The sequence below is a fragment of the Eleutherodactylus coqui genome, chromosome 5 (assembly GCF_035609145.1).
Source record: "Eleutherodactylus coqui strain aEleCoq1 chromosome 5, aEleCoq1.hap1, whole genome shotgun sequence".
Taxonomy (NCBI): domain Eukaryota; kingdom Metazoa; phylum Chordata; class Amphibia; order Anura; family Eleutherodactylidae; genus Eleutherodactylus; species Eleutherodactylus coqui.
Genome location: NC_089841.1, coordinates 28,159,037 through 28,182,450, shown reverse-complemented (window position 1 = coordinate 28,182,450; position 23,414 = coordinate 28,159,037). Strand labels below are relative to the sequence as shown.

The following is a 23,414-nucleotide window of genomic DNA, read 5'->3' as shown; positions in this document are numbered from 1 at the left end:
AGTATTTTCACCTCCCCTCATGGATCCGATCCATGAGGGGAGGTGAAAGTTTTCTTTTTTTACACTTTTTTTCACTTTTTCGCGATCGCCGTTATCCATTGGTTACAGGAGCCGGGAGCCAGGAGATTTTAAATTTCCCGCGCCGCCGGGCCTTCTGCACATGCGGCTTACGTAATGCCGCCTGGCGCGCATGCGCAGAAGGACGGCTACGGGGCCCGGAGCATCGGGACAGCGGGAAGCTGTGCGGCGGACCTCGGTGAGTAATTTCAGCTGCCCTGATGGATCCGATCCTTCAGGGCAGCTGAATCTTTAACTTTTTTTGCAGTTTTATTTGCTTTTTTGCGATCGGCGCTAATGGATAGCGCCAATCGCAATGCCGGGGGGGGGGGGGGGGGGGGGGGTCCGTACAGGCCGGGAGGACAGCTCCATGCTGTCATGTCCAGAGCCCATGTGGCTTTATTCTCTGCAGGACACATGTTTTTACGTCCTCAGAGAATAAAGCCCACTTCGGGAGTACGTAAAAACACTATGGGCTGGTCGTTAAGGGGTTAATTCAGTAATATTGTTTTCTTTGTGCATGTAATAATGCTTTTTACTATGTCCCCCATGACATCCTGTAAGACCTCTGGTCTTTTCATGTACTTATTTTTTTATATTTGACACTTTCCCACTGTAGCTGGGGCATGCATGGGAGCCACAGTTACAGGAGAAACAACCCCTGAAGTGATATTAGTCACTGGCAGAGCTATCCAGGGTCTAGTTTGACCCTCCAGCTCTGATATAGCAGGGAACCTCAGAGGTCACATGACCCCCTCTCCCCCGACTCCAGATTCCCAATGTGAAAGTTACATGTTACTTTCACTTTCAATACTCATTGAGCGCTGTGTACTCGGGGAAGCAGAAGGCAGGAAGGGTTAAAAACCCCTTCTGCCTTCTCCACTGGGTTATCAGCTGTTACTAACAGCTGATAACTGTTTTCTGCCTCTGATTGATTGCAGAGTCAGCAGGCTTAAAGCTCCTCCGCAATTTTGCTATCAGCGGTGCTTTAAGCCCAGGACCAGGCGCCGTAAATTTACTGTGCCTGGTCCTTAACGAGCTAAGAGAGAACACCCTTTGGATTTAAGGGCACAACTGAATTCATTCCAGTCTCCATTGCTCATTTGTGCAGAAAAAAAATGGAGTCCTTAAAAATTAATCTTAAAGTAATAATGTAAACTGTGTGGTATGTCCGGAGACAGGGGTAATTAGGGGGGCCTGGTTGGGATGGGCACATGGGGCAATAATATCAGGCATCCCTCCTCCTCGCTTTTTTGGGGGTATTTCTTGACTCCAGTGGCAGGGATGTGTAAAAGTGGCGCTCTGTGAGTCTTCCTAATCTTGCTGAGGTGTGGCGGTCTCACACAGAAGGCGTTCATCAAGCTGCTCCGGGAACTGCATGAAGGCGAGCGTTCCCGGGGCTTCTTGTAAATGACGTATTACACAAAGTGATGTGAATAACGCCGGGCTCACACGGCTATATGTGGAATCCGCTTGTTATACGCAGTACAACTTTTTCTGCTTAGATTTCCCGTTCTTCTGCTCTGTTCAATGGGGCCGCTCCGGCGTGCTCGCACCGGAGAGCTGGTCTGCACATGCGCAGAAGACCTAGGGTTAGGTATAGGCCCATTGAACAGAGCAGAAGACCGCACAGCGCAAGCGCGTCTAATGGAAGGAGAAGACAGCGTTAGTCGGCGCCATGGAGACGGGGACGCCAGCACCGGAGGAGGTAAGTGTATAACATCTGTATGGCTCATATTTAATGCACGATGTACATTACAAAGTGCATTAATGATCTGGATTATGATTTCTCCAGCAGGCTTTGGGGTATTTTGTCGCTTTCCTAATTGTGTGGAAGCAGTATGCGCACACTGACCAAGTCAAACACAAGGTATGAATCTCATGTTAAAAATGGCTCTTCTGGCAGAGACGTCCAGACAGGCCTTTTTATTGAAAAAGGATAACACCTGCCCTTTATGGGCGTTTAACAGATTACATCACTAACATATATATATTCTTATTCGCTAGATTATACAGAGTCTCCCGCCTCCCTACCCTCCCGTCCTCACGTCCGCCAAGGTATGGACTTTGTATTCTTTAGCATGCAGACAGCCTTAAGGAATTCTGTGTAGTTGACAAATGATTTGTTTAACTAGCTTGTGTTTGAAGAGTGGAAGGGGGCTAGGTAAACACACGGTATTGAACACAGGATATACACGACACTATGGCCCTTTAACTTCTTAGAAACTGGTTGAGCAACTTCTATGTACTTAGTCAACATTAGATCAGACATCCTTCACCATCCCATTGTCTACTAAATACTATGATTAGATTGTGTGTGTGTCCTTTAAACTCCAGAGTTAAAAGTCATTACAACAACAAAATACATTTGGGTTTATATAAATCAATAGACATTTTATATTAATCATGATGTCTACTACATTAATATGGCCATACAGAAGTGTATAACCCCACTTGATTTCACGGGACAACCCCTTTAAGGGTAGTGTGTAGTGCACACGGCTGCTGAAGGCAATCCCCATGCACGCTGTGTAGTCACGTGGTGCCGATTCCAGCCAGCTGATTGGCTGAATGCGCTGGAGAACTGCGGCTGAAAAGGGAAATATGCCTACAGAATTAGTAAGCCCCTCCCCTTACAGTCATGTGACCTCAGACCATGTGACTTCCTGTCCTCAGACCTCCTAGGAGCCCCTCCATTCCAGCATCTACCCCGGTGGAGGTATGAGAGACATATATTTCTTTTCCAGCACACTTCAGTAGCATTGACTAATCCAGCCGCCTCATTGGTTGTTGGGCCCCACGTGGTACACAGTGTGCAGGCAGATACAGTTACAGCTGTGCATCTAGGTAAGCTGCTGCCTGCGGCCGGAGGAATCTACAGGAACTTTAGGCTCATTTTTGGATATTTGCAGGTTTTCTCCTGCATGAGGGCCTGTATGGTGAGGATTATGGAGTCTGCTAGCATGTGCGCATGTGTATGGAGTGCATACGGTACGTGTCGTGTGTACGTGGTGTGCTAGTGCGTGTTCATGGAGAGCGATACAACGCTATGTCCTCGGTGCAGAAAAACCGAACTGAGGGGTACAGGAGCGCGTACATTACACATACAGCTCTGCTACACCCACAATACACATACAGTACAGGAGCGTGTACATTACACACATACAGCTCTGCTACATCCACAATACACATACAGTACAGGAGCGTGTACATTACACACATACAGCTCTGCTACACCCACAATACACATACAGTACAGGAGCGCGTACATTACACATACAGCTCTGCTACATCCACAATACACATACAGTACAGGAGCGCGTACATTACACACATACAGCTCTGCTACATCCACAATACACACACAGTACAGGAGCGTGTACATTACACATACAGCTCTGCTACATCCACAGTACACATACAGTACAGGAGCGTGTACATTACACACACAGCTCTGCTACACCCACAATACACATACAGTACAGGAGCGCGTACATTACACACATACAGCTCTGCTACATCCACAATACACATACAGTACAGGAGCATGTACATTACACACCTACAGCTCTGCTACATCCACAATACACATACAGTACAGGAGCCTGTACATTACACACATACAGCTCTGCTACATCCACAATACACGTACAGTACAGGAGCGTGTACATTACACACATACAGCTCTGCTACATCCACATCCAGCATGGTATTTATGCCACATAGTGAATGTTATGTAAGAGAGAAAATGTAATGCTAGAATGGCTGATCTGTAGTCGCCTCGTCTGCCCAAAAATCGAGTAAAGAATGATCTAGAAGTCCTATATCCCTAAACAGCACTAATACAAACTGCAGCTCAGCCGGCAATAAACAACATCTCCCCCAGATCCACCAAAGGGGAATATGAGAAGTTCTGGGGTTCAGAGTTTGGAGTGTTAGATATAATGCGGGTGACTAATTGGGTGAGGTTGGTTCGAGCTCGGAATCACTCTATGGACACGTCATGTGTTACGTGGGCTGAGTCTCCGCTTTACTAGGTGGGTTTTATAGCAGAATACAAATGGCTGTATGCGGCGGGTGTAACAGCCGTGTATTACAGGGGCCACATCCTCCTGACATCACTGGGTACTCCTGTTATCACTAGATAAGCACTAGAGGGGCCGCACCCTCGGGGGGGGTCTGTAGAACATCCTGCTTGCTTCTCCGCATGTCTTACAGAAGCGCTGTTCTACTGAAACACAAAACAAACTCATTAATACAAAATACAGTTTCCTTCACAGAAAGCAGCTTTAATCAAAAAAGGGTAATTTTTAAAAAAGAAGTAAAAGATAACCGAAACTATAGAAATGTGTCATCGCCGTATTCTCACCGGCACACTGAAATAGGAAGAACGTGTCCATTTACTGCACAGCGATGTACAAAAAGAACTATGGCTCAATCACGTTTTTTAAATAATTCCACCACAATTTTTAAAAACATTTCCTAATAAATGATCTTCTAATAGAATATTTTACAAAGTTCTCCGTATGTTAAATGAGGCTTTAAAAAAAGACTCCTTGTTCCTCCAGAGAAGCTCGCATACAGTTATGTTAGAGAAATAAAGCAATTGCCCCTGGGCGGTAGGGAAAAATGGCTGCAGGAAGGGGTTAAAGGGAAGCTGTCCGGAGGATTCTGCTGCCGATGTCACACATACATCCCAACACGCATGTACATTGCAGACATGTATATTGTCACACATACATCCCAACACGCATGTACATTGCAGACATGTATATTGTCACACATACATCCCAACACGCATGTACATTGTAGACATGTATATTGTCACACATACATCCCCACACGCATGTACATTGCAGACATGTATATTGTCACACATACATCCCAACACGCATGTACATTGCAGACATCTATATTGTGCTCTAAAACACTGCAGCGCTTCAGAGAAAACCCTGGAAAAAGCAGCTCTGAACTTGGAGAAGAGTCAGTGGGGCGGTCGCTGCCGACTTCTCCCTGCCTCATGGCTATCAGTCGATCTAATCTGGGTTGGGGAGAACCCTGTCAGGAATTTGATTTGCCTGTAGTTCGGGCTTCATAAAACTCTGACAGGTTCCCTTTAATATCTCCTTATCGGGGTTTTCCTATGACTTGCTTCATAACCACTCCATCTTTCCTGACTGCTGCTGACCAGGACATGTGACTGCTGCAGCCAATCACTTTTTAAGAAATGGGAAAATACTTCTAAATGTTTTCCCTTATTATCTCCAGTAAATTTAGTTTCCTATGTTGTTTGTGTCTTTTACATTGGTTCATATTCTTTTCATTCAAGTTCCTACCAGATTGATTCATCAAAGATGGAGAAGGACAGAAACAACACGGCAGAAAGTGTATTAAATCTCACCCTAGAGATACTCTTCCAGCTGATTGGGGAGGTGAGAGATTCTGATGATGTCAGATTACATCATTCTTATCTATGGTAATAACAGATTATGTCACTGAAGGGAGGAGAGATTCTGATGATGTCACATCACATTCTCATCTATAGTAATAACAGATGATGTCACTGGAGAGGTGATGGACTCTGGAAATGTCTGTAGTGATATTTATTAATGTCTCCCCACATACAGGACTACACAGTAGTGAAGAAGACCTCTAGTGATGGCTGTCGGGCCCCTGTGTGTGATGGGTGGGGAAGACCCCGGAGCCCGATAATGGGGCCCTCATCTCACCCCCTGATACATGAGGACATCAATGTACAGAAGATTCTAGAGCTCACCAACAAGATGATAGAGCTGCTGACTGGAGAGGTGACGCTGCAGGGAATGCTGGGACATTATACAGTAACAGCACTGAAGGCTTCTGGGTGATGACTGTATATTGTGTTGTCAGGTTCCTATAAGGTGTCAGGATGTCGCTGTCTATTTCTCCATGGAGGAGTGGGAGTATTTAGAAGGACACAAGGATCTGTACAAGGAGGCCATGATGGAGACCCGCCAGCCGCTCCCATCACCAGGTAATAGACAGGACTAAATACACGGGGACTTTATTATCTGTATGTAAAGAATGACTTCAGTGTCCGTCTGTGTTTCCTGCAGTTCCATCCAGTAAGAGAAGCCCACCAGAGAGATGTCCCCGTCCTCTTCTTCCACAGGACCAACAGGTAGATGGAGATGTCCCTCTGATCTGTAGAAGGCTGTGAAGCTCTTGTCTTCAGTCTTATTAGATGTCTTCTACTTGTGTGATGAGGCCGGTGGAGATGGCAGGATTACTGCTGACCAGAGATATTCGATCAGTTGTGTCAAACTCCGTTTCACTGCGGGCCACATCAGCGTTATGGTTGCCTTCAAAGGGCTAATTGTAATTGTAAGACTGTAAATGAGGTAGCAGGCTGGATTCGATCCAGGGACCTTAATTTGACACATATGCATTAAATGAAGGCCTTGGGGAAAGAATGATCAAGGTCCACTTTTCCTAAAACGTGATAATTTTTTGGAACTTTCACCACTCAACAAGCCACAAGTAAACAATGCAACTGAATTTTGAACCCTGTAATACATGCAGGGTATATTTCTAAAGCTGAAAACATGACTGAAAGTTAAATAATTAAAAATATATTTCGGTCTTTCCCTTAACCCCTTAGTGACGGCCCCATTGCCTTTTTATGTCCTTGCCTGCTGGGCTTAATTCCTAGAGGACGTAAAAACATGCCTCCTCTAGGAATGAAAGCCCTGCAGGCTCAGGACGTGATGGCTCCATGCTGCCGGTTACCGGAGGTAGCCAACAGCATGGAGCTGTCATCCAGGGCCGCGGGACCCCACCCCCGGTCACGCGATAGCGGCGATCGCGTTAAAGTTACCAAAAAGTTAAAAACAGTTGAGATTTTATCTCCCGTAACGGATCAGATCCATAAGGGGAACTGAGAGTACTCCCCCTCCCCCCCCCCCCTCGTCCTCCGCGCCGTCCGGCATCATCTCCTTTCTTCCCGGCCCTGCCGCCGGCGTCTGCGCGCCAGACGGGTTACGTCACGCGCATGCCAGAGAGCCGTGAGGCCCGGGAAATTTAAAAACTCCCTGCTCCCGGCTAGTATGAGTAGCCGAGAGCAGGGAGCTGTCACTGGGAGCCGCTGTATGTGGTTCCCGGTCACATGACCGCTGCTATCCAATGGATAGCAGCGATCATGTAAAAGTAAATAGAAAAGTTTAAAAAGTGGAAAAAAAAAAAGAAAAAAAAATGGTTTGTTTCATCTCCCCTCATGGATCATATCCATGAGGGGAGATGAAATTAGGTACCTAAATCCCCCAGATTTATCCACGGACCTTGCCCGGCTTCTGCGCACGCGTCCGTCGCCAAAATGGCGGACGCAGGCGCAAAAGCCACAGATTGGCGGGGTAATTTAAAATCTCCCCGCACTTGGCTACTAAATGTAGCCAAGAGCCTGGAGATTTCATGGGGTGTCATGGTAGGCTTTTCCCAGTCACATGATAACCGTTATCCAATGGATAACGGCGATCACGTAAAAGTAAAAAAAACCTCAATTTTCACCTCCCGTCATGGATCGGATCCATGAGGGGAGGTGAAATTACTTAAATAACGCCACCGGCGATGTCCCCTGACGGGATCCTTATCTGCGGACCTTTCCCCAGTTTTGGGGCATGCGCCCGTCGCCAAAATGGCAAACGCAAGTGCAGAAGCTGGGGAGGGCAAGGGGAAATTTAAAATCTCCTTCCTCCTGACTACTAAAGGTAGCCAAGAGCTTGGAGATGTCACAGGGGGCCGCAGTGAGTGGTCTTCGGTCATGTGATCGCTATTATCCAATGGATAATGGTGATCACATAAAAGTTAAGACAGATAAATTTTGACGCTCCGTTCAATTTGGGCCCCGTTGTGCATCCAGACAGAAAATTAGGGCCACAATGGGTATGTTTCTGAACACAGGACAAATGGGGGCATACATTTTGGGGTGAACGTCTTCATTCCTATGTATGCTGTACAAAAAAAACTATTTTTAAAATTACATAATTGCCAAAAAAACAAAAATCGTAATTTTTTCCTTCTGCTTTGCTTCGATTCATTTAAAAACGGTGGAGTCAAAATACGCAGTACACCCCTAGATGAATGCGATAAGGGGTCTAGTTTTTAAAATGGGGTCATTTGTGGGGGTTCTCTATCGTTTTGGCCGCTCAGGGCGTCTACCAGTGTGCAATGGGCCTGAAACACCTTCAACCAAAATGTCTGTTCTGAAAACCACCAACTGCTGCTTTCGGTTAGGGCCCCGTTGTGCATACGGACAGAAGATTAGGGCCACAATGGGTATGCTTCTGAACACGTGACAAACAGGGGTATCCATTTTTGGGTGAAGGCCTCCATGCTTATGTTTGCTGTCCAAAAAAGACTGTTTTTAAAATCACATAATTGATTTAAAAAAAATCGTAATTTTTTACGTCTGCTTTGCCTTGATTCACTCAAAAACTGTTGGGTCAAAATACGCAGTACACCCCTAGATTAATGCGCTAAGAGGTCTAGTTTCCAAAATGAGGTCATTTGTGGGGGTCCTCCGCGTTTTGGCCACTCAAGGGGTCTACGAGTGAGCAATGGGGCCTAAAACACCTTCAAGCAAAATGTCTGATCTGAAAGCCACTGGCTGCTCATTTCGGTTTTGGCCCCATTGTACATACGGACAGAAGATTAGGGCCACAATGGGTATGTTTCTGAACACAGGACAAACGGGTATGCATTTTGAGGTGTAAATCCTTATTTTCATGTGCACTATAGAAAAAAATCCTGTGTTAAAAATTATGTATTTGCAAAAATGTGAAATTTTATTTTTCCTACTCTAAATTGCATTAATTCCTGAAAATAAACTGTGGGGTCAAAATACTCCTGACCCCCCCTCAGTGAATACACTAAGGGGTGTAATTTTTAAAATGGGCTCACTTGTGGGGTTATCTCTAATTCTGACACCTGTAAGCCTTTACAATCTTGGCTTGGTGCCGGAAAATAAAGTGTTCCTCAAAAGTTGATAATTAATGCTAAATTTGTACGTCTCCTAAATGGTTAAAAAAAATGACAGTTTTTCAAACGTGCGTCCAGAATAAAGTAAAGAGCTGGAAATATATATCCTTGCAAAAATTTGTACAGTATGTTTGCACATATTTGAGATATTACAGTTGAAAATGTGAAAAAAAGATATTCTGTGGGTCTATTTTTACCACCTAATTAAAGTATAATATGTGGCGAAAAAACAATATCAGAATCACTGGGATATGCAAAACCTTTACGGAGTTATGATATGTTAAGTGACGCATGTCAGATTTCCAAAATTTGCCTCCGTCACTAAGGAGCAAACAGGCTTCGTCACTAAGGGGCTAAAGCACCACTCTGGCAAAAACCACATTTTCCCATCCCTGTACCCCTCCTCTGCTTTTCTGCTGTGTTCTAAATGTCTCTGAATATTTCCTATGCAGTGCAGTCTTCTGTCTACTTACCAGGCACTGTTCTGATGTTAAGATTTGTCCCTGCTTTGTCTTTCACTCTTCTAAGCTATCAATCCTATGGTGCATCAATATTACATGATTAGTTAGTACCATCTCTGCCTGCTGGGAGGTGATATTAACTTCTTCATTCACCTAAGTAATCTATAGACCACGAGTATACAGTCAGGTGGCTGAACTGTCATCTCTTTCACTATAAATGTTTGACAAGAACTGCTAATCATCAGCTGTAACTGTGATATGAGTCTCCGTATCCCCCTCTAAAGAGCTTGTCTGGTAGGGTCCATCACACAAGAATTATGCTTACTGTAAAACTGACTTTTTGGGATGAACATAAAGCACAGTAAATCTGAGATGTTCAGAATTAAAGCCGCATAACATGCAGTGTGTTTAGCCATGTTAAATATACATATGTATGATGTACCTGAGGGTATCATTGAGTTGCCATCTACTATCTACTGTATGTCCAGTTTCTAGACCTGCAGCTATGTAGCAATCAGAGTAGTTAGAACATAACCCACTCAGACAAGAGGCTTCCTACTGGACCTTCTATGGACAGCCAGCCAAAATAACGTCACCCAGAAGTATGGTGGGGTTCAGTAAAAGTGTCGGGTTTAAAGAATTGGTTTAAAATGACGTTGAGAAGGCTGAACTATTCAATTACTATTTTGCATCTGTTTTCTCTTGGAAAGTAGATGTTACATCAACTGATTTTCCCTGTGCTAATGAAGGAATAAAATAATGCAGGCCATCTATTGGAACTTCTATTGCAAATTCTGCCTTTTAAACATACCCATAAGGGTTATGGAGGGTCTAGATTGCTGTGTATTTAGGTGGCATCTGGACTGGGTTCCGTATTTAAGGGGGGTTTCATTGAAGAAGGCATTGACCTGGGGTCTTTTTGTACGAGACAGTCAGACTTGGTATCTGTGTTTAGGTTAGGATCTGGCACATGGTCTGTATTTGGGGGTCTTGGGATCTATAGTTTTCCATAATTCTTCTTCTCACAAACTGAATGCCATAAGGAACCTTCTGAAGGATGAGCTCACATGTATCAGCCACAGGGTGGCTGTAAGGGGAACAAAATACCATTCTGACATGGGTTTACCACAAATCGGCCATTTGTTCAGACTGGCGAAGCTGTGTGGTTTAGTGAATGATACTGCTGTTTGTTCTGATGGCCTCTTGCCTTTCCCATGATCCACCTCAGGTTTGTGATGTGGTCACGGGTCCCTCTACCCTTGCAGAATTCAGCTTTTATATCAAGAATTTACTGGTTAATGATATTGTCTAAATGCCCCTAAATGATTTTGTGAAGTACCTTGCTGTTTTGGGGAATCAGAGAGATATTTCTGTAGTTTCCACAGTCCTTGACATCACCCTTCTTAGGCAGTGAGATGAAACTGATCTTTCTCAATCCTTTGGCCATATACAGGTGCTCCAGATTGCCCGCCATAGTGTTATTAGTGCAGCTCGCGGGACTGGTTAGAGCAGCTCTGCAATGATTCTATTGATGCCAGATGTTTTGCTGTCTGGTAGCTGCCTCATCGCCCACTTCACTTTCCAACAGGTCTGGTTCCAGATCCTCTTGGCTCCCATGTTCCTCTGCATGGTCACTGCGGCGCTGACTTATAGTCCTTCTGTATATTCTTTCCATCTCTTCTTCATGTCTTGCTGGTCACGGATTTCATTCCCATCGTGGTCCTTTATGGCTGCTTGGCAGGCAGAGAAAGGCTTCTTCATCTTTTTCAAAATGGCAAATAATTCCCTTGTTTGACCCTTCTTAAAGGCCAATTCAAGGCTCCTGCATCGGGCGTTCAGGAAATCTTTGTTGTCTTTCCTGTCTTGTCTCTATGCGGCAGTGATCCTGAGGTGGCTGGACATAAATGATCAGGGTATTGGGTTGAAAATAGATGGAAGAACCATCAGTAATCTAAGATACAGAGATGATGCGTTTTACCTGCAGATGCAAGGCATTTTCATGGCAAAAACGCCTCCCATCACTTCTGGGAAGTAGTGATCGGCAAATGTTTCCATTGTTTTCAGTTGGAAGCATTGCATCGCATGCCGCGGGATGTGGTTTCCTGTGTCATTGAAAACTATATGCAATGTGCTCTGAGGAAAGCAAAAAGATAGAACATGCAGTGATTTATTTTTCCTTCCACACTGCACAAGTCTGGTGATTTTCTTGACCATGTGATAGTGAGCATATGCTTACTCTCCTTGCCATACCTGCGGACAGCAGGGGAATACCAAGCAGAATAAGTATAGGACTTGCATCACTGGATTCAGCGCTTCAGCTCCTATGAGCCCTTAAATTTAGTTTATGGGACTCATAGGAGCGGACAAGGCAGTGCAGTTTTTGGAAGTGCTACAGCCACTACGTGTGCACAGGATATGCCAGAAATGCCAACTTTGGGATCCTCGCCTGTTGTGAGAGTGAGGGTCTACCTTCTTGTGTGATGCATTCCCAATATAATACAAATACATTAGTAGCCTGCACAAAAGCACAGCCAACCCCCAACATATGCATTATAGCCAGCTGTAGGTACTCCACGCACATACAATCCTGCCTTTATACTCAGGGCAGACCACTTAAACCATGCACGCAAAACAAAAATTCTGGGTGAAGGCTCGTGTCCCAGAATGGCGAGTAGATGACAATCAATGATATTAGAGGCTTCCTCAAAGTGATAGTTTAGTCTAACTGCGCTCACAATGTATGGTCCTCTAGACCCGCTTATAATTTCTACCCCTGGTCCCGGGGAGTCAGTGATTGGAAAGGGTTTAAATACCTCCAAGCTCTTGTGTATGTGTCCCATTTGATTTGAACACTATTTATATGCAGGAATCCCCTACCAGACTCATTGGGCAGAACTGTCGCTTCTACATTTTCCTGGGGTGAGAGCATACGACAATTCCCTTGGACCTCTGAATGACCCAGGGTGATAACCCGACTTCATTCCATAAGGACATACAACTTCGCATTGATAACCTCCGTATCTAATTAAAAATGTTATCACTTGGCCTAAGGACCCCAGTCATGTCAGAATTGGGAACCAGGGACACCAGGACTGCGACGGTAACAAGAGGGGATCCTCTACGTCTAAAGGAAAGAAGGTTTTATCACCAACTCAGAAGGGGATTCTTAACTGTAAGAGCAGTGAGACCCTGGAACTCTCTGCCTGAGGAAGTGACAAAATCGATCGAGGAGTTTGAGGGAACTAGATGTCTTTTTAGAGTGCTACAATATTACAGGATATAGACATTTAATAACCAGAAGGGTTGTGATCCGGGTATCTTCCAACTATCCATCTTAGAGGCAGGTAGGAACTTTTTCAAATATTGATCCAGTGATTATTCTGACTGACACCATGGAGTTGAGAGAAAAAAATTTCCCCCAAAAAATAAGCAAATTGGCTACTGCTTCCATTAGGGTTTTTTTCTTTTTACCGCCTTCCTCTGGATCAACATGCAGGAGTGGGTGGAAACGGGCTGAACTGGATGGACACTTGTCTTTTTTCAGCCGAGCATACTATTTTACTATGTTAGATGAGCTTCAAATCAAACGTTATGAACCCGCTGACAGAATCCCTTTAACGAGCAGTTGTAATCTAAAAAAGTCTGCACCCACTTTGACATGGCCATATAACTACTGCTGTCAGGTCATTTTTGGTCATCATAATGATTAATGACCTTTTCTGGTCATGTAAAACCTTCCACATGACTTCTCCAACCGTCTGCTGACTCTTACAATATTTGTCTCGCAGCTTTTGTTCCAGGATGAAGATTTAACCAATATTAATGCTACAGAGAAAAATGTGAGGGGCGATCAGTGGTGTAAAGAGGGGATTCCTACAGGTAACCGCCCAGGTGAGTAGTAACAACTAAATACAGCAGAGAAGAGTCACAGATTCTCCTCGGTCACCGGCTGCAGATAGTTATGTAGATTCCATGGCGACCTAGAGCAAAACTCAGAATGCCCCTCCCCCACTGGGATAAATATAATATATAATATTATATTTTCTTATCTATGGAGTCAGACTGCCACTATGACTTCTTGCAACCAAACCTTGTTTCAGCGCACTCTCCCCATCAACCTGACCACTATAGTTTCACTAGGTAATAGTGCCTCCCCTCCCCACATCGTTGTGATCTCCCTTTATGTAATAGTGCCCCCTGCTGTTGCCTTAGTTAGTAATGCGACTTCCTCTGAGACTCCGAACATTGGTATAGCTAGAGTCCTATGGGCCCAAGAGCAAACTTTAAACACCAAAAGATTTAATTCCATATAATTCATGTCCATCTCCAAGTGGCAGCATCATACTTTTATGTCCCCCAAACTACTCCCTCATCCTCCAAGGTCCTGCAAACACTCCCTATCATCCTCCAAAATGCTCACATCAATGTACATGAACAGACCCCATTATCCTCCACTTTTCCCCATCATTCTCAGTTGTGTTGTGTGCTCTCTGACTGGCTCACAATGTGACCTCACTTCTTTCCCCCCGAAGCGGTCACTCAACTACAGTGAACGCTGGAGCCAAGGAGGGAGGTCACTCTTTCAGCCTGTGAGAGACAGCAGGACACAGCAGTACCATGAGTAAGACTGTCAGAACTAGTAGCGGCAGGAGCTGCCATAGCTTTGAGATCGGGGCAAACTAGGTGGCCATAAACATGTGTGGGGCAACCCAGCTTGGTTGTCACCTGCCCCTGGCTCCCGGCCTAGTCCTGGTCTGACATGACAGGATATAGAATTATTGTATGTACTAAGCTGTCTTATAGATGAGCAGCTTTATGTTTGCCGTACACTGTGTGTTCCTGACATCCTGCTTCATAGGAGATTTTATATGAGTTTTTTTTATGGAAAAACAGAAACTGATGTTGGTGCAGAAATGGCCGAACTCCATCTGTATGGAAAATACTATTTCTGTAGCTTGGGCTCGGAGATCTACCGGGAGCAGGAACCCAGAGGTTGTACAGGACTCTGCTGTCCAGTACTTTTCATGACCCTTTTTCAGACCCCTGGGACCCCCATGTTATTGATGAAGACAGGAATTAGGTCCTTCCTGTTAATTCCTTTTCTTGAAGTCATCCTGACAGCATACACCTGGAGGTTGTCCGCTGGACACCTGTTGGGACAGGAAGCGGAAAAAACACAAAAGGTAACTCCCACCACCGGCTCACCAGTGTGTACCAAATAACTACAGTGACCCGGCTTTGCTTAAGCAATCATTTTTAATACAGAAATCATAGTACAATACGTTACTTCACGTAAAGATAACTCAAGGGGAGGGGAAAGCCCCTATGCTGTCAGGATGACTTCAAGAAAAGGAATTAACAGGTAGGACCTAATTCCTGTCTTCCCCTCGTCATCCTGACAGCATACACCTGGAGAAGTGCCAACAACCAAGGGCTTTAGGGAGGGACCACTGCCTGTAGCACCTTCCGCCCAAAGGCCATATCACGGCTGGCCCCCAGGTCCAGAAGATAGTGTTTAGTAAAGGTATGCGTGCTTGACCATGTGGCGGCTCTGCAGATCTGGTCGGTTGTCGCCTGGGCTCTCTCTGCCCAGGAACAGGCGACCGCCCTAATGGAATGGGCTCTAACGTCACCCGGGAGTGGGATTCCCTGGGATCTGTACGCCTCTTCTATGGCCCTCCTGACCCAACGCGCTAAGGAGTTCTTAGTAGCAGCCCCTCCTCTGCGTGGACCCTGAAATTGAATAAAGAGGTTGTTAGACTTCCTGAAGGAATGTGTGACCTCCAAATACTTCAGGACTGCTCGTCTAACATCTAGATTATGGAACCTCTGTTCCGTGGTGTTACGGGTTTCCTGGCAGAAGGAGGAAAGTACTATTCGCTGTTCCCTATGAAAGTCCGTGAGAACTTTCGGTTGAAAAAAAGGGTCAGGCCTGAACTCTATTTTATCCGGGAAGGTGGTCATATACGGAGCCCTAATAGAGAGGGATTGGATTTCCCCAATCCGTCTGGCGGATGTGATGGCAACTAGAAAAGCAACCTTATAGGAGAGGATCTTAACTGATAGATCCTCCAGGGGCTCAAAGGGGTGTGCGCAGAGGGCCTGTAAAACTAGGTTCAGGTCCCATGGGGGCATGGTTTCCCTTATAAAGGGGTGAAGTCTGACTGCCCCTTTAAGATATTTTTTAATTAGCCTATGGTCGCCTAAAGGGGAGTCAAAGAAGGCCCCAAGGGCGGCCACCTGGACCTTAAGGGTACTAGGTCTTAGCCCCATATCTAATCCATCCTGTAGGAACTCCAATATCTTGTTAATGTCTGGCTGTTGGAGGTAATGAATACTATGCCCCAACCACCTAGAGAAGGTGTCCCACACCCTAGTATATATATTTCTGGTGGATTTCTTGAGGCTCTCACATAAAGTAGTGGTCACCCTCCCTGATAGGCCCTGGCTCAGGTATTTTACCCGCTCAGCTTCCAGGCCGCCAGTCTGAACTGTCGGACCTTCGGGCTTATCAGGGGACCCTGCTGAAGGAGGTCGTCTCTCTGCGTCAGATGTAGTGGATCCCGTGTTGAGAGAGCGGCCAGGAGCGGGAACCAGGGTCTCTTGGGCCAGAATGGGGCCACCAGGATAACGGAGCCCGGGGACCCCTGAATTTTCCTTAGGACCAGAGGGATCAGGGGGATAGGTGGGAAGGCGTATGCAAGGTCCCAATCCCAAGCCTGGGACAGTGCGTCTATTCCCAGGGAGCCCCCGTCTGCTCCCCTGGAGAAATACCGGGGACACTTGGTGTTCTCCCGAGAGGCGAACAAGTCCACCTTTGGTGTCCCCCATCTTTCTATAATAAGCTGGAAAGCGTGTGGATGTAGAGTCCACTCCCCCGGATCTATCTTCCTGCGGCTGAGATGGTCTGCCATGGAGGTATCTGGGCCCCTTACGTGGAACGCTGCGACGGAAGTTGTCCGCTGCTCTATCCACCCGAGAACTTTCGCCGCCAGGTCTTGGAGTTGGGAGTTCCGCGTGGATCCCTGGTGGCGAATGAGGGACACAGTTGTTATATTATCCGAGAAGATCTTAATGTGTCTACCCCTGATCTCTGTCTCGAGGCCCCGAATGGCCTTCCAGACAGCGCAAAGTTCTTTGTAGTTGGAGGACTGAGTAGCTTCCTCCTGGTTCCAACCCCCTTGGACGTAATGACGGCCTAAGTGGGCCCCCCAGCCAGTTGCACTCGCGTCAGTAAAGATGGATACTGGGTATGAGTGGTACCAAACCGTGGCTCTGGCAAGGTTGGAAACAGACATCCACCACTCGAAGGAGGACCTTATTTTGTGGGTAAGGACGACTGTCTGATCCAGGGAAGCGGGTGATTTATCCCAGTTGCTCAGGATAAAGTCTTGGAGAGTTCTACAATGCAATTGGGCCCAAGGGACTACCCCGATGCAAGATGTCATGAGGCCGAGGACCCTCATGCCTCTCCTAAGGGAGACTTTGGTGGCTAGAGAAAGTGCCCGACACTCGTCCTGGATCGCTTTTTGCCTTTCTAGGGGAAGGGATGAACACTGGTGGTGTGAGTCCAGGATAACTCCTAGGAATTTTTTCTTTTGTTCGGGCAGAAGTCTGGATTTAATGGAGTTGATGATCCAGCCTAGCGACTCGAACAGACGGAGTGTGAGGTTGACCTGGAACCGGAGTTCTGAAGCTGATCCTGCTATGATCCGGAAATCGTCGAGGTATGGGACAATCAGCACCTTGTTAGTCCTCAGCGCTGCCACCATCTCTAACACCAGTTTGGAGAACACCCGGGGTGCGGAGGAAATCCCGAACGGCAGGCACGTGAACTGGAAGTGAGAGACTGACCCCTCTATCACCAGGGCAAATTGCAGAAACTGCTGGGAATCTATGTGTATAGGGACATGGTAGTAGGCGTCCTTTAAATCCACGGTGGCCATGACGCTATCTGGTGTGATTAAGGGGATTGCTGACCGCACCGACTCCATTTTAAATCTTTGATATGAGATAGATTTATTCAGGAATCTCAGATTAATTATGGTTCTATAGGACCCGTTAGGTTTTTTAACGAGAAACAAGGGGGAGTAACACCCCTTGAACCGTTCTTCTGTGGGAACCCGGGTGATGGCCCCTAGGGACAACAGCTCCTGCACCCCCCCAACTGGAGGGCCTGAACAGACGAGGGTGACTGGCAGGGGGTGACCACGAACCTCCGGGGAGGAGGGGAGAAGAATTCAATTTTATAGCCTTCTGAGACTAGGCGTAAGGCCCAGGGATTGGAGGTCACCTCACTCCATTTAAGGGTGAACCCCCTCAGCCTACCCCCTACTTGTAGGTTCCTGGAGGGCGGATTCTCACCCTTTCCACCTTTGGGATAGGACCAGCGTCCGGTTTTCCCTTTCCCCTTGTATGTTCTGGAGGGAACAAAGGGAGGAGGGTAGGAGGAGGAAGGCCGCTTGAAGGTTTTGTCCAATGGTAGTCCCTGACTCTTATCCGATGCCTTCTCTAGGAGTGTATGGAAGGCCCAAAGATTCTGTGTCCTTGGAAGGGCAGGGAACAGAGCCTGTTCTTCGAAGCGTTATCCCCTGTCCAGACCTTAACCCAGACGGCCCTCCTGACTGTGTTCGAGAGGGCTGCTGAACGGGCCCCGAACCTCACCGACTCCATAGAGGCGTCTGCCAGAAAGCTGGTTGCCTGTTGGAGGAGGGAAAGGTAGTTGGAGATGTCTTCCCTAGAGCCCCTCTGAGAAATCAGCGTCTGAAGTTGGTCCAACCAGACTGTCATAGATCTCGCCACAGATGTGGCCGTGATGTTGGCTTTAACGGTCAGGGCCGCAGCCTCCTAGGCCTTTTTCATCGCAGAATCCACTCTGGTATCTAGTGGATCCCGCAGTTGGGAAATGTCCTCAAAGGGGAGGGCGGCTTTCTTTGAGACCCTGGCAACCGCCAGATCCACCTTTGGGACTGTTTCCAGCAACTCGATATCTTCTGGTATGAAGACCATCCGATCCTTAAATTCTTTGGACAGGAAGAATTTTTGTTCTGCCTGCTTCCACTCTGTCAGGATCAGCTGTTTTAAGATATTGTTAACCGGTTTGGGCTGCGGTAGGAGCCCCCTGAACAGGCTATCCTGAAAGGATGGCTGCTGCGGCACCTCTTCCTCCACCTGCATGGTGCGTCGGACCGCGGTTAACAGCTGACCCAGGTCCGCCGATGAAAAGAAGTACTTTCTTGTATCCTCCATAGGCGACATGGATTCTCAGGGAGAATCTTCTAGGAGTCCTTCCTCAGAGTCTGACTCTTCCATTCGTGACCGCCTCACCCTTTTCGTGGGGGGCGGAAGAGAAAGAGATGAGAGAGAGGCTTCAATCTCCTCGCGGATCATGGATCGGATGTCCGACATGCCAGAGGAGCCCTCTTCACGGACTACTTTCTCCGTACATAGTGGCTTGGTGTGGCCTTCTTCTAGCCGCCGCAAGCAAACCGGACATTTGCGCACTTGCTTCTTGGCCTCTCTAACCTTTTGCGCATCTCTGTCCTAAGAGACGGAGACAGCAAAAGGAAACTTCCAGCACTATGATACTTGTTTTCCCCTTCCTCCCCCCGGTACAAGACCCACAGGAGGTCTACTCACCAGCAGGCTGCTCTCAGCGTCCTCTCTGGCTGACATCTTCAGTAAGGTGCAGACAGGAGACATGCAGGGGAATCCAGCCTTTAAATTTTCGAATTTGGCGCCGACACGCCCCCTTTAAGAGAGGCCCCCCCCCCACGTGACGCGGCCGCGCTGACGTCACGCCACCGTGCCGGACCCGGGGGATATGCCGCATACACAGGGACGCCGCCGACCAGGAGACACACATGGAGCCGCTGCCGCGCGCAAGCCGACCGGACCCGCACCCGAGCGCCGCCGACTAGGAGACACACATGGAGCCGCTCACGCCGACCGGCCTGAGCGCCCCTATCAACGCTGGCATACCTCTGTCTAATGTGCTGGATCCCTGCTGGAGACGCCGGCGTTCCGAGCCCTCAGGTACCGGGGCTGCTTCTGCCAGTACGACTACCCCTCTGGGCAGCGTACTGGGGCAGGATTTCCACGAGGGGAAATAGTGCTGGGTAGATCCTGCGGGTGAGGGTCCCCTCGTAGGGTCTTACCCGTGCAAGCCCTGCCAGCCCGAACAGAGAGTCGTCCCCCCACGGGCGGACAGGCTGCATGGAAGTCTTCTTCTCTTGTTCACCTCCAGCATACACCTGGAGGCTCCACTTGGACTATCCTGTAGGGACAGGAAAACACTGCTGAGCCGGTGGTGGGAGTTACCTTTTGTGTTTTTTCCGCTTCCTGTCCTAACAGGTGTATGCTGTCACGATGACGAGGGGAAAACCAGAATTTGCTTGTAAGTCCCGATTCACATCTGCAGTTTCTGGTGATGTTTTCTGCACCGACAATCACTTAGTGTTTAAGTGAGCTGCAAACCAAGTGACTTCGATGAGTGAGCGATTCTCACTCACTCGCTCTGTCAGGATCCATGTTTACATGGGCTGACAGTCATCCGTAATGGCTCTTTTCAGTGATTACTCTAGCGGCTGTCAGCCTGTGTAAAAGCACCCTTAGATGATGATTACATTTTGCTACATGACTTGTTATTTGTATAGAAATGTTATAAAAGATCAGCATCATTTATAAGGTTTGTAGTATTAAAGAATAATCAGCTTTACTCTCTGCAGATGACGGTACCGGGAGCTCAGAGGGAGATCTGATATCTGCAGATACTAAAGCAGAGGATTGTGGTATCACACAAGATACATATGAAGAACCTGCCATTATCCCAGATATCCCCTCAGCCCTTCACAGCCAAAATACATCATCTGATCCTCTTATACAGGTCCCATCTTCTGATCCATCACACACTGATAAAGGTCGCAGAAGGGGAAAACATCAAGAAACCCACACAGGGAAGAAGCTGTATTCATGTAAAAAATGTGTAGAACGTTTCCGAGTTAAATCACATCTACTTACACATCAGAGAAGTCACACAGGAGAGAAGCCGTTTTCTTGTTCAGAATGTGGGAAATGTTTTGCATTGAAATCAAACCTTGTTGATCATCAGAGAATTCACACAGGAGAGAAACCTTTTTCCTGTTCAGAATGTGGGAAATGTTTTGCACAGAAAGCATACCTTTTTACACATCAGAGAATTCACACAGGAGAGAAACCTTTTTCCTGTTCAGAATGTGGGAAATGTTTTGTAACGAAATCAAGCCTTTTTACACATCAGAGAATTCACACAGGAAAGAAGCTGTTTTCTTGTTCAGAATGTGGGAAATGTTTTGTAACGAAATCAAGCCTTTTTAGACATCAGAAAATTCACACAGGAGAGAAGCCATTTTTTTGTTCAGACTGTGGGAAAAGTTTTAGACAGAAACCAACCCTTGTTGAACATCAGAGAATTCACACAGGAGAGAAGTCATTTTCTTGTTCAGAATGTGGGAAATGGTTTGTAACGAAATCAAGCCTTTTTAAACATCAGAAAATTCACACAGGAAAGAAGCTGTTTTCTTGTTCAGAATGTGGGAAAAGTTTTAGACAGAAATCAGCCCTTGTTGATCATCACAGAATTCACACAGGAGAGAAGCCATTTTCTTGTTCAGAATGTGGGAAATGTTTTACACAGAAAGCACACCTTTTTAGACATCAGAAGTCACACAGGTAAAAAGTAAATTGACATGTCATACACAAGAAAAAGGAAGTAATTTAGGGCACTAAGTGATGAGTAAGAAATGTATGTAATTACCAATAAACATCCGTTATCCAGAAACAAATAGCATCCAGATAACCCACCTTTATATCAGCTGTGTACATAGAATATTTCATACTGATACATATAACTGCGTCTCTAAACTTGTTTCTAACTGTTGATAAAAGTTTACTTGTATAACTTACATGTTTGTGTTTGGACCGATCTTTCTTCTTCCTTCAGATGATGTTTCCTCAGAACTGATGGAGATGAGGGAGAGCTGGTACCCATTATGTGTATAAGTAGTGAGGGGAGAATCACTGCCGATCCCGGACTTTGGGGAATTTGTTAGGACATTTTTTTGTTTTGAGAATGATCCTTTCATAAATGATAACCATAAGAACCGTATTCCACCGCTGAGCCCAGCAAGGGCGTCTCCCCTCCATCTCATCACTATAGGGTCATATACTAGGAAGAGTCGCACACAGTAATATACAGCTGTGATCACATGGGAAAGGTTCTACAACTTCAGTGTAACATATCAGACTTTATTTATACAGGACTCCAAAACTTGGGGCGCAAGAAAGCCACCTATACGTTTCACACTCAGGTGAGCTCTTAACAGAATTCAAGAGAGCCAAGAGTTTTATACATAAGTGATAACTTGGGAAAGCTGCTGAGACATAATAGTCCATATTGGGGTGCAAACATTTACAAATCCGGTAGATACTGCCAACAGAAATACATAAGATCTTACTTAGACTTCAAGCCTAACAATACCCGGACACACATCTCCGTAATCTAGTAAGACTCATGTAGCAAAGGTTTTCTGCGCCAATCACCTACCTGAGAGAGAGGATTAACCCCTTCAATGGCTATAATGTATAAAGAAGTATAATCTTATGTATTTGTACTGACAATATCTGCCCGATCTGCGATTTACATTTTCAAGTTCTGCGCTGATTGAATGTAATTGTTTGCAAGGAGGTCAAGAGGGGTGTCCTTAAGAGCACCGGGAAGGGGGGAGTGGAGACACCTGGGGGTGAGTGGGTTGGAGATGATGTAGTATCTCCCCCAAGGAGAGCACCCAGAAGGCTTGCTATTCTCAATTATTGTTTTACAGACTTTTTAAAACCTCATACATAATTTAAGGGAATGCTTCCATCCAATAGGTGGGACTGCAGAGATATTGTTCAATTTTCCTTGTTTGCAGGTCTGAAGTAGAAATTCACATTCCTTGTTACTGGACTAATTATTTACTGTTATGCTTATCTCCCCATGTTCTTTATCTAAATGCTAGTTATCCAAACCTGTCTGTGCCCTCTCACCCTCTGCCATGTTCCTGCCCTCCCATGTGATCATGTGTATTTAGAAAATATGGCTATAGATTTGTTCCATTATAAGCCTAAGGAAGGGCCCCGCACAGGTCCAAAAAAAATCACTTTAACATCATATATTTTTGTTAGCCATTAAAAGCTATCATATCTACAAGATTACTTGATTTCTGTAACTGAGAACAATCACCCTGATATGGACTATTGTGCCATACTATCTCTTCAAAGTTACAACTTGTATAGATAGATGTATAAAGGCATTCCCTATATCCTTAGTTTAGTGATCAGGCTTTACAGGTAACACATTTCCACCGCCACAGCGGTCTCAGTCACATCTGACATACCATTGCTTGAACACACATTTAAAACGTTCTTCTAAAAACAGCTGATAGCCCTTATACATTACGCTCACTAGGGATCCTCCCTCCTCCCAGCTAACCTTATAAAGGCTGGGGGATATTTCAGAGATCTTACACAATATATTCATCTATCAATCATTAGCTACTTTCAGTATATACATATGACCAATGATATCCTTATATGCAGACATTATTCATAAAAAAAAACAATTTTTATAAAGAGGGTATAAAATACTCACAAGCAGATACAGTTTAAACAAGTTCCACATATATAATACTAGCTGATATACCCGGCTTCGCCCGAGTTAATTTGGTACTGGTGTTTATCTGGTTTTCACACGGAAAATCTTATGAAGTTGTGGTTACTTTAGAGATACCGGAAAACCATATATTCACCATTTTGCAGTCTCCTTCGTTACCCAGGAAACACCACGTGGAGGTAACCATGCGACGT

At 46.0% G+C, this 23,414-nt stretch overlaps 1 protein-coding gene across 1 annotated transcript in view; it reads left to right on the top strand.

Annotated features, from left to right (window-relative positions):
- Positions 1–1,554: 1,554 nt before the first annotated feature.
- LOC136627163 (zinc finger protein 154-like) overlaps positions 1,555–23,414 on the top strand; it is a 28,059-nt gene continuing 6,199 nt past the window's right edge. The window contains exons 1-8 of the mRNA XM_066602098.1: positions 1,555–1,927; positions 2,065–2,115; positions 5,387–5,489; positions 5,685–5,864; positions 5,947–6,070; positions 6,153–6,217; positions 13,319–13,421; positions 20,258–21,239. Of these exons, the coding sequence (XP_066458195.1) occupies positions 1,899–1,927; positions 2,065–2,115; positions 5,387–5,489; positions 5,685–5,864; positions 5,947–6,070; positions 6,153–6,217; positions 13,319–13,421; positions 20,258–21,239 (1,637 nt within the window). The 5' untranslated portion in view covers positions 1,555–1,898. The remainder of the gene's footprint in view (positions 1,928–2,064; positions 2,116–5,386; positions 5,490–5,684; positions 5,865–5,946; positions 6,071–6,152; positions 6,218–13,318; positions 13,422–20,257; positions 21,240–23,414) is intronic.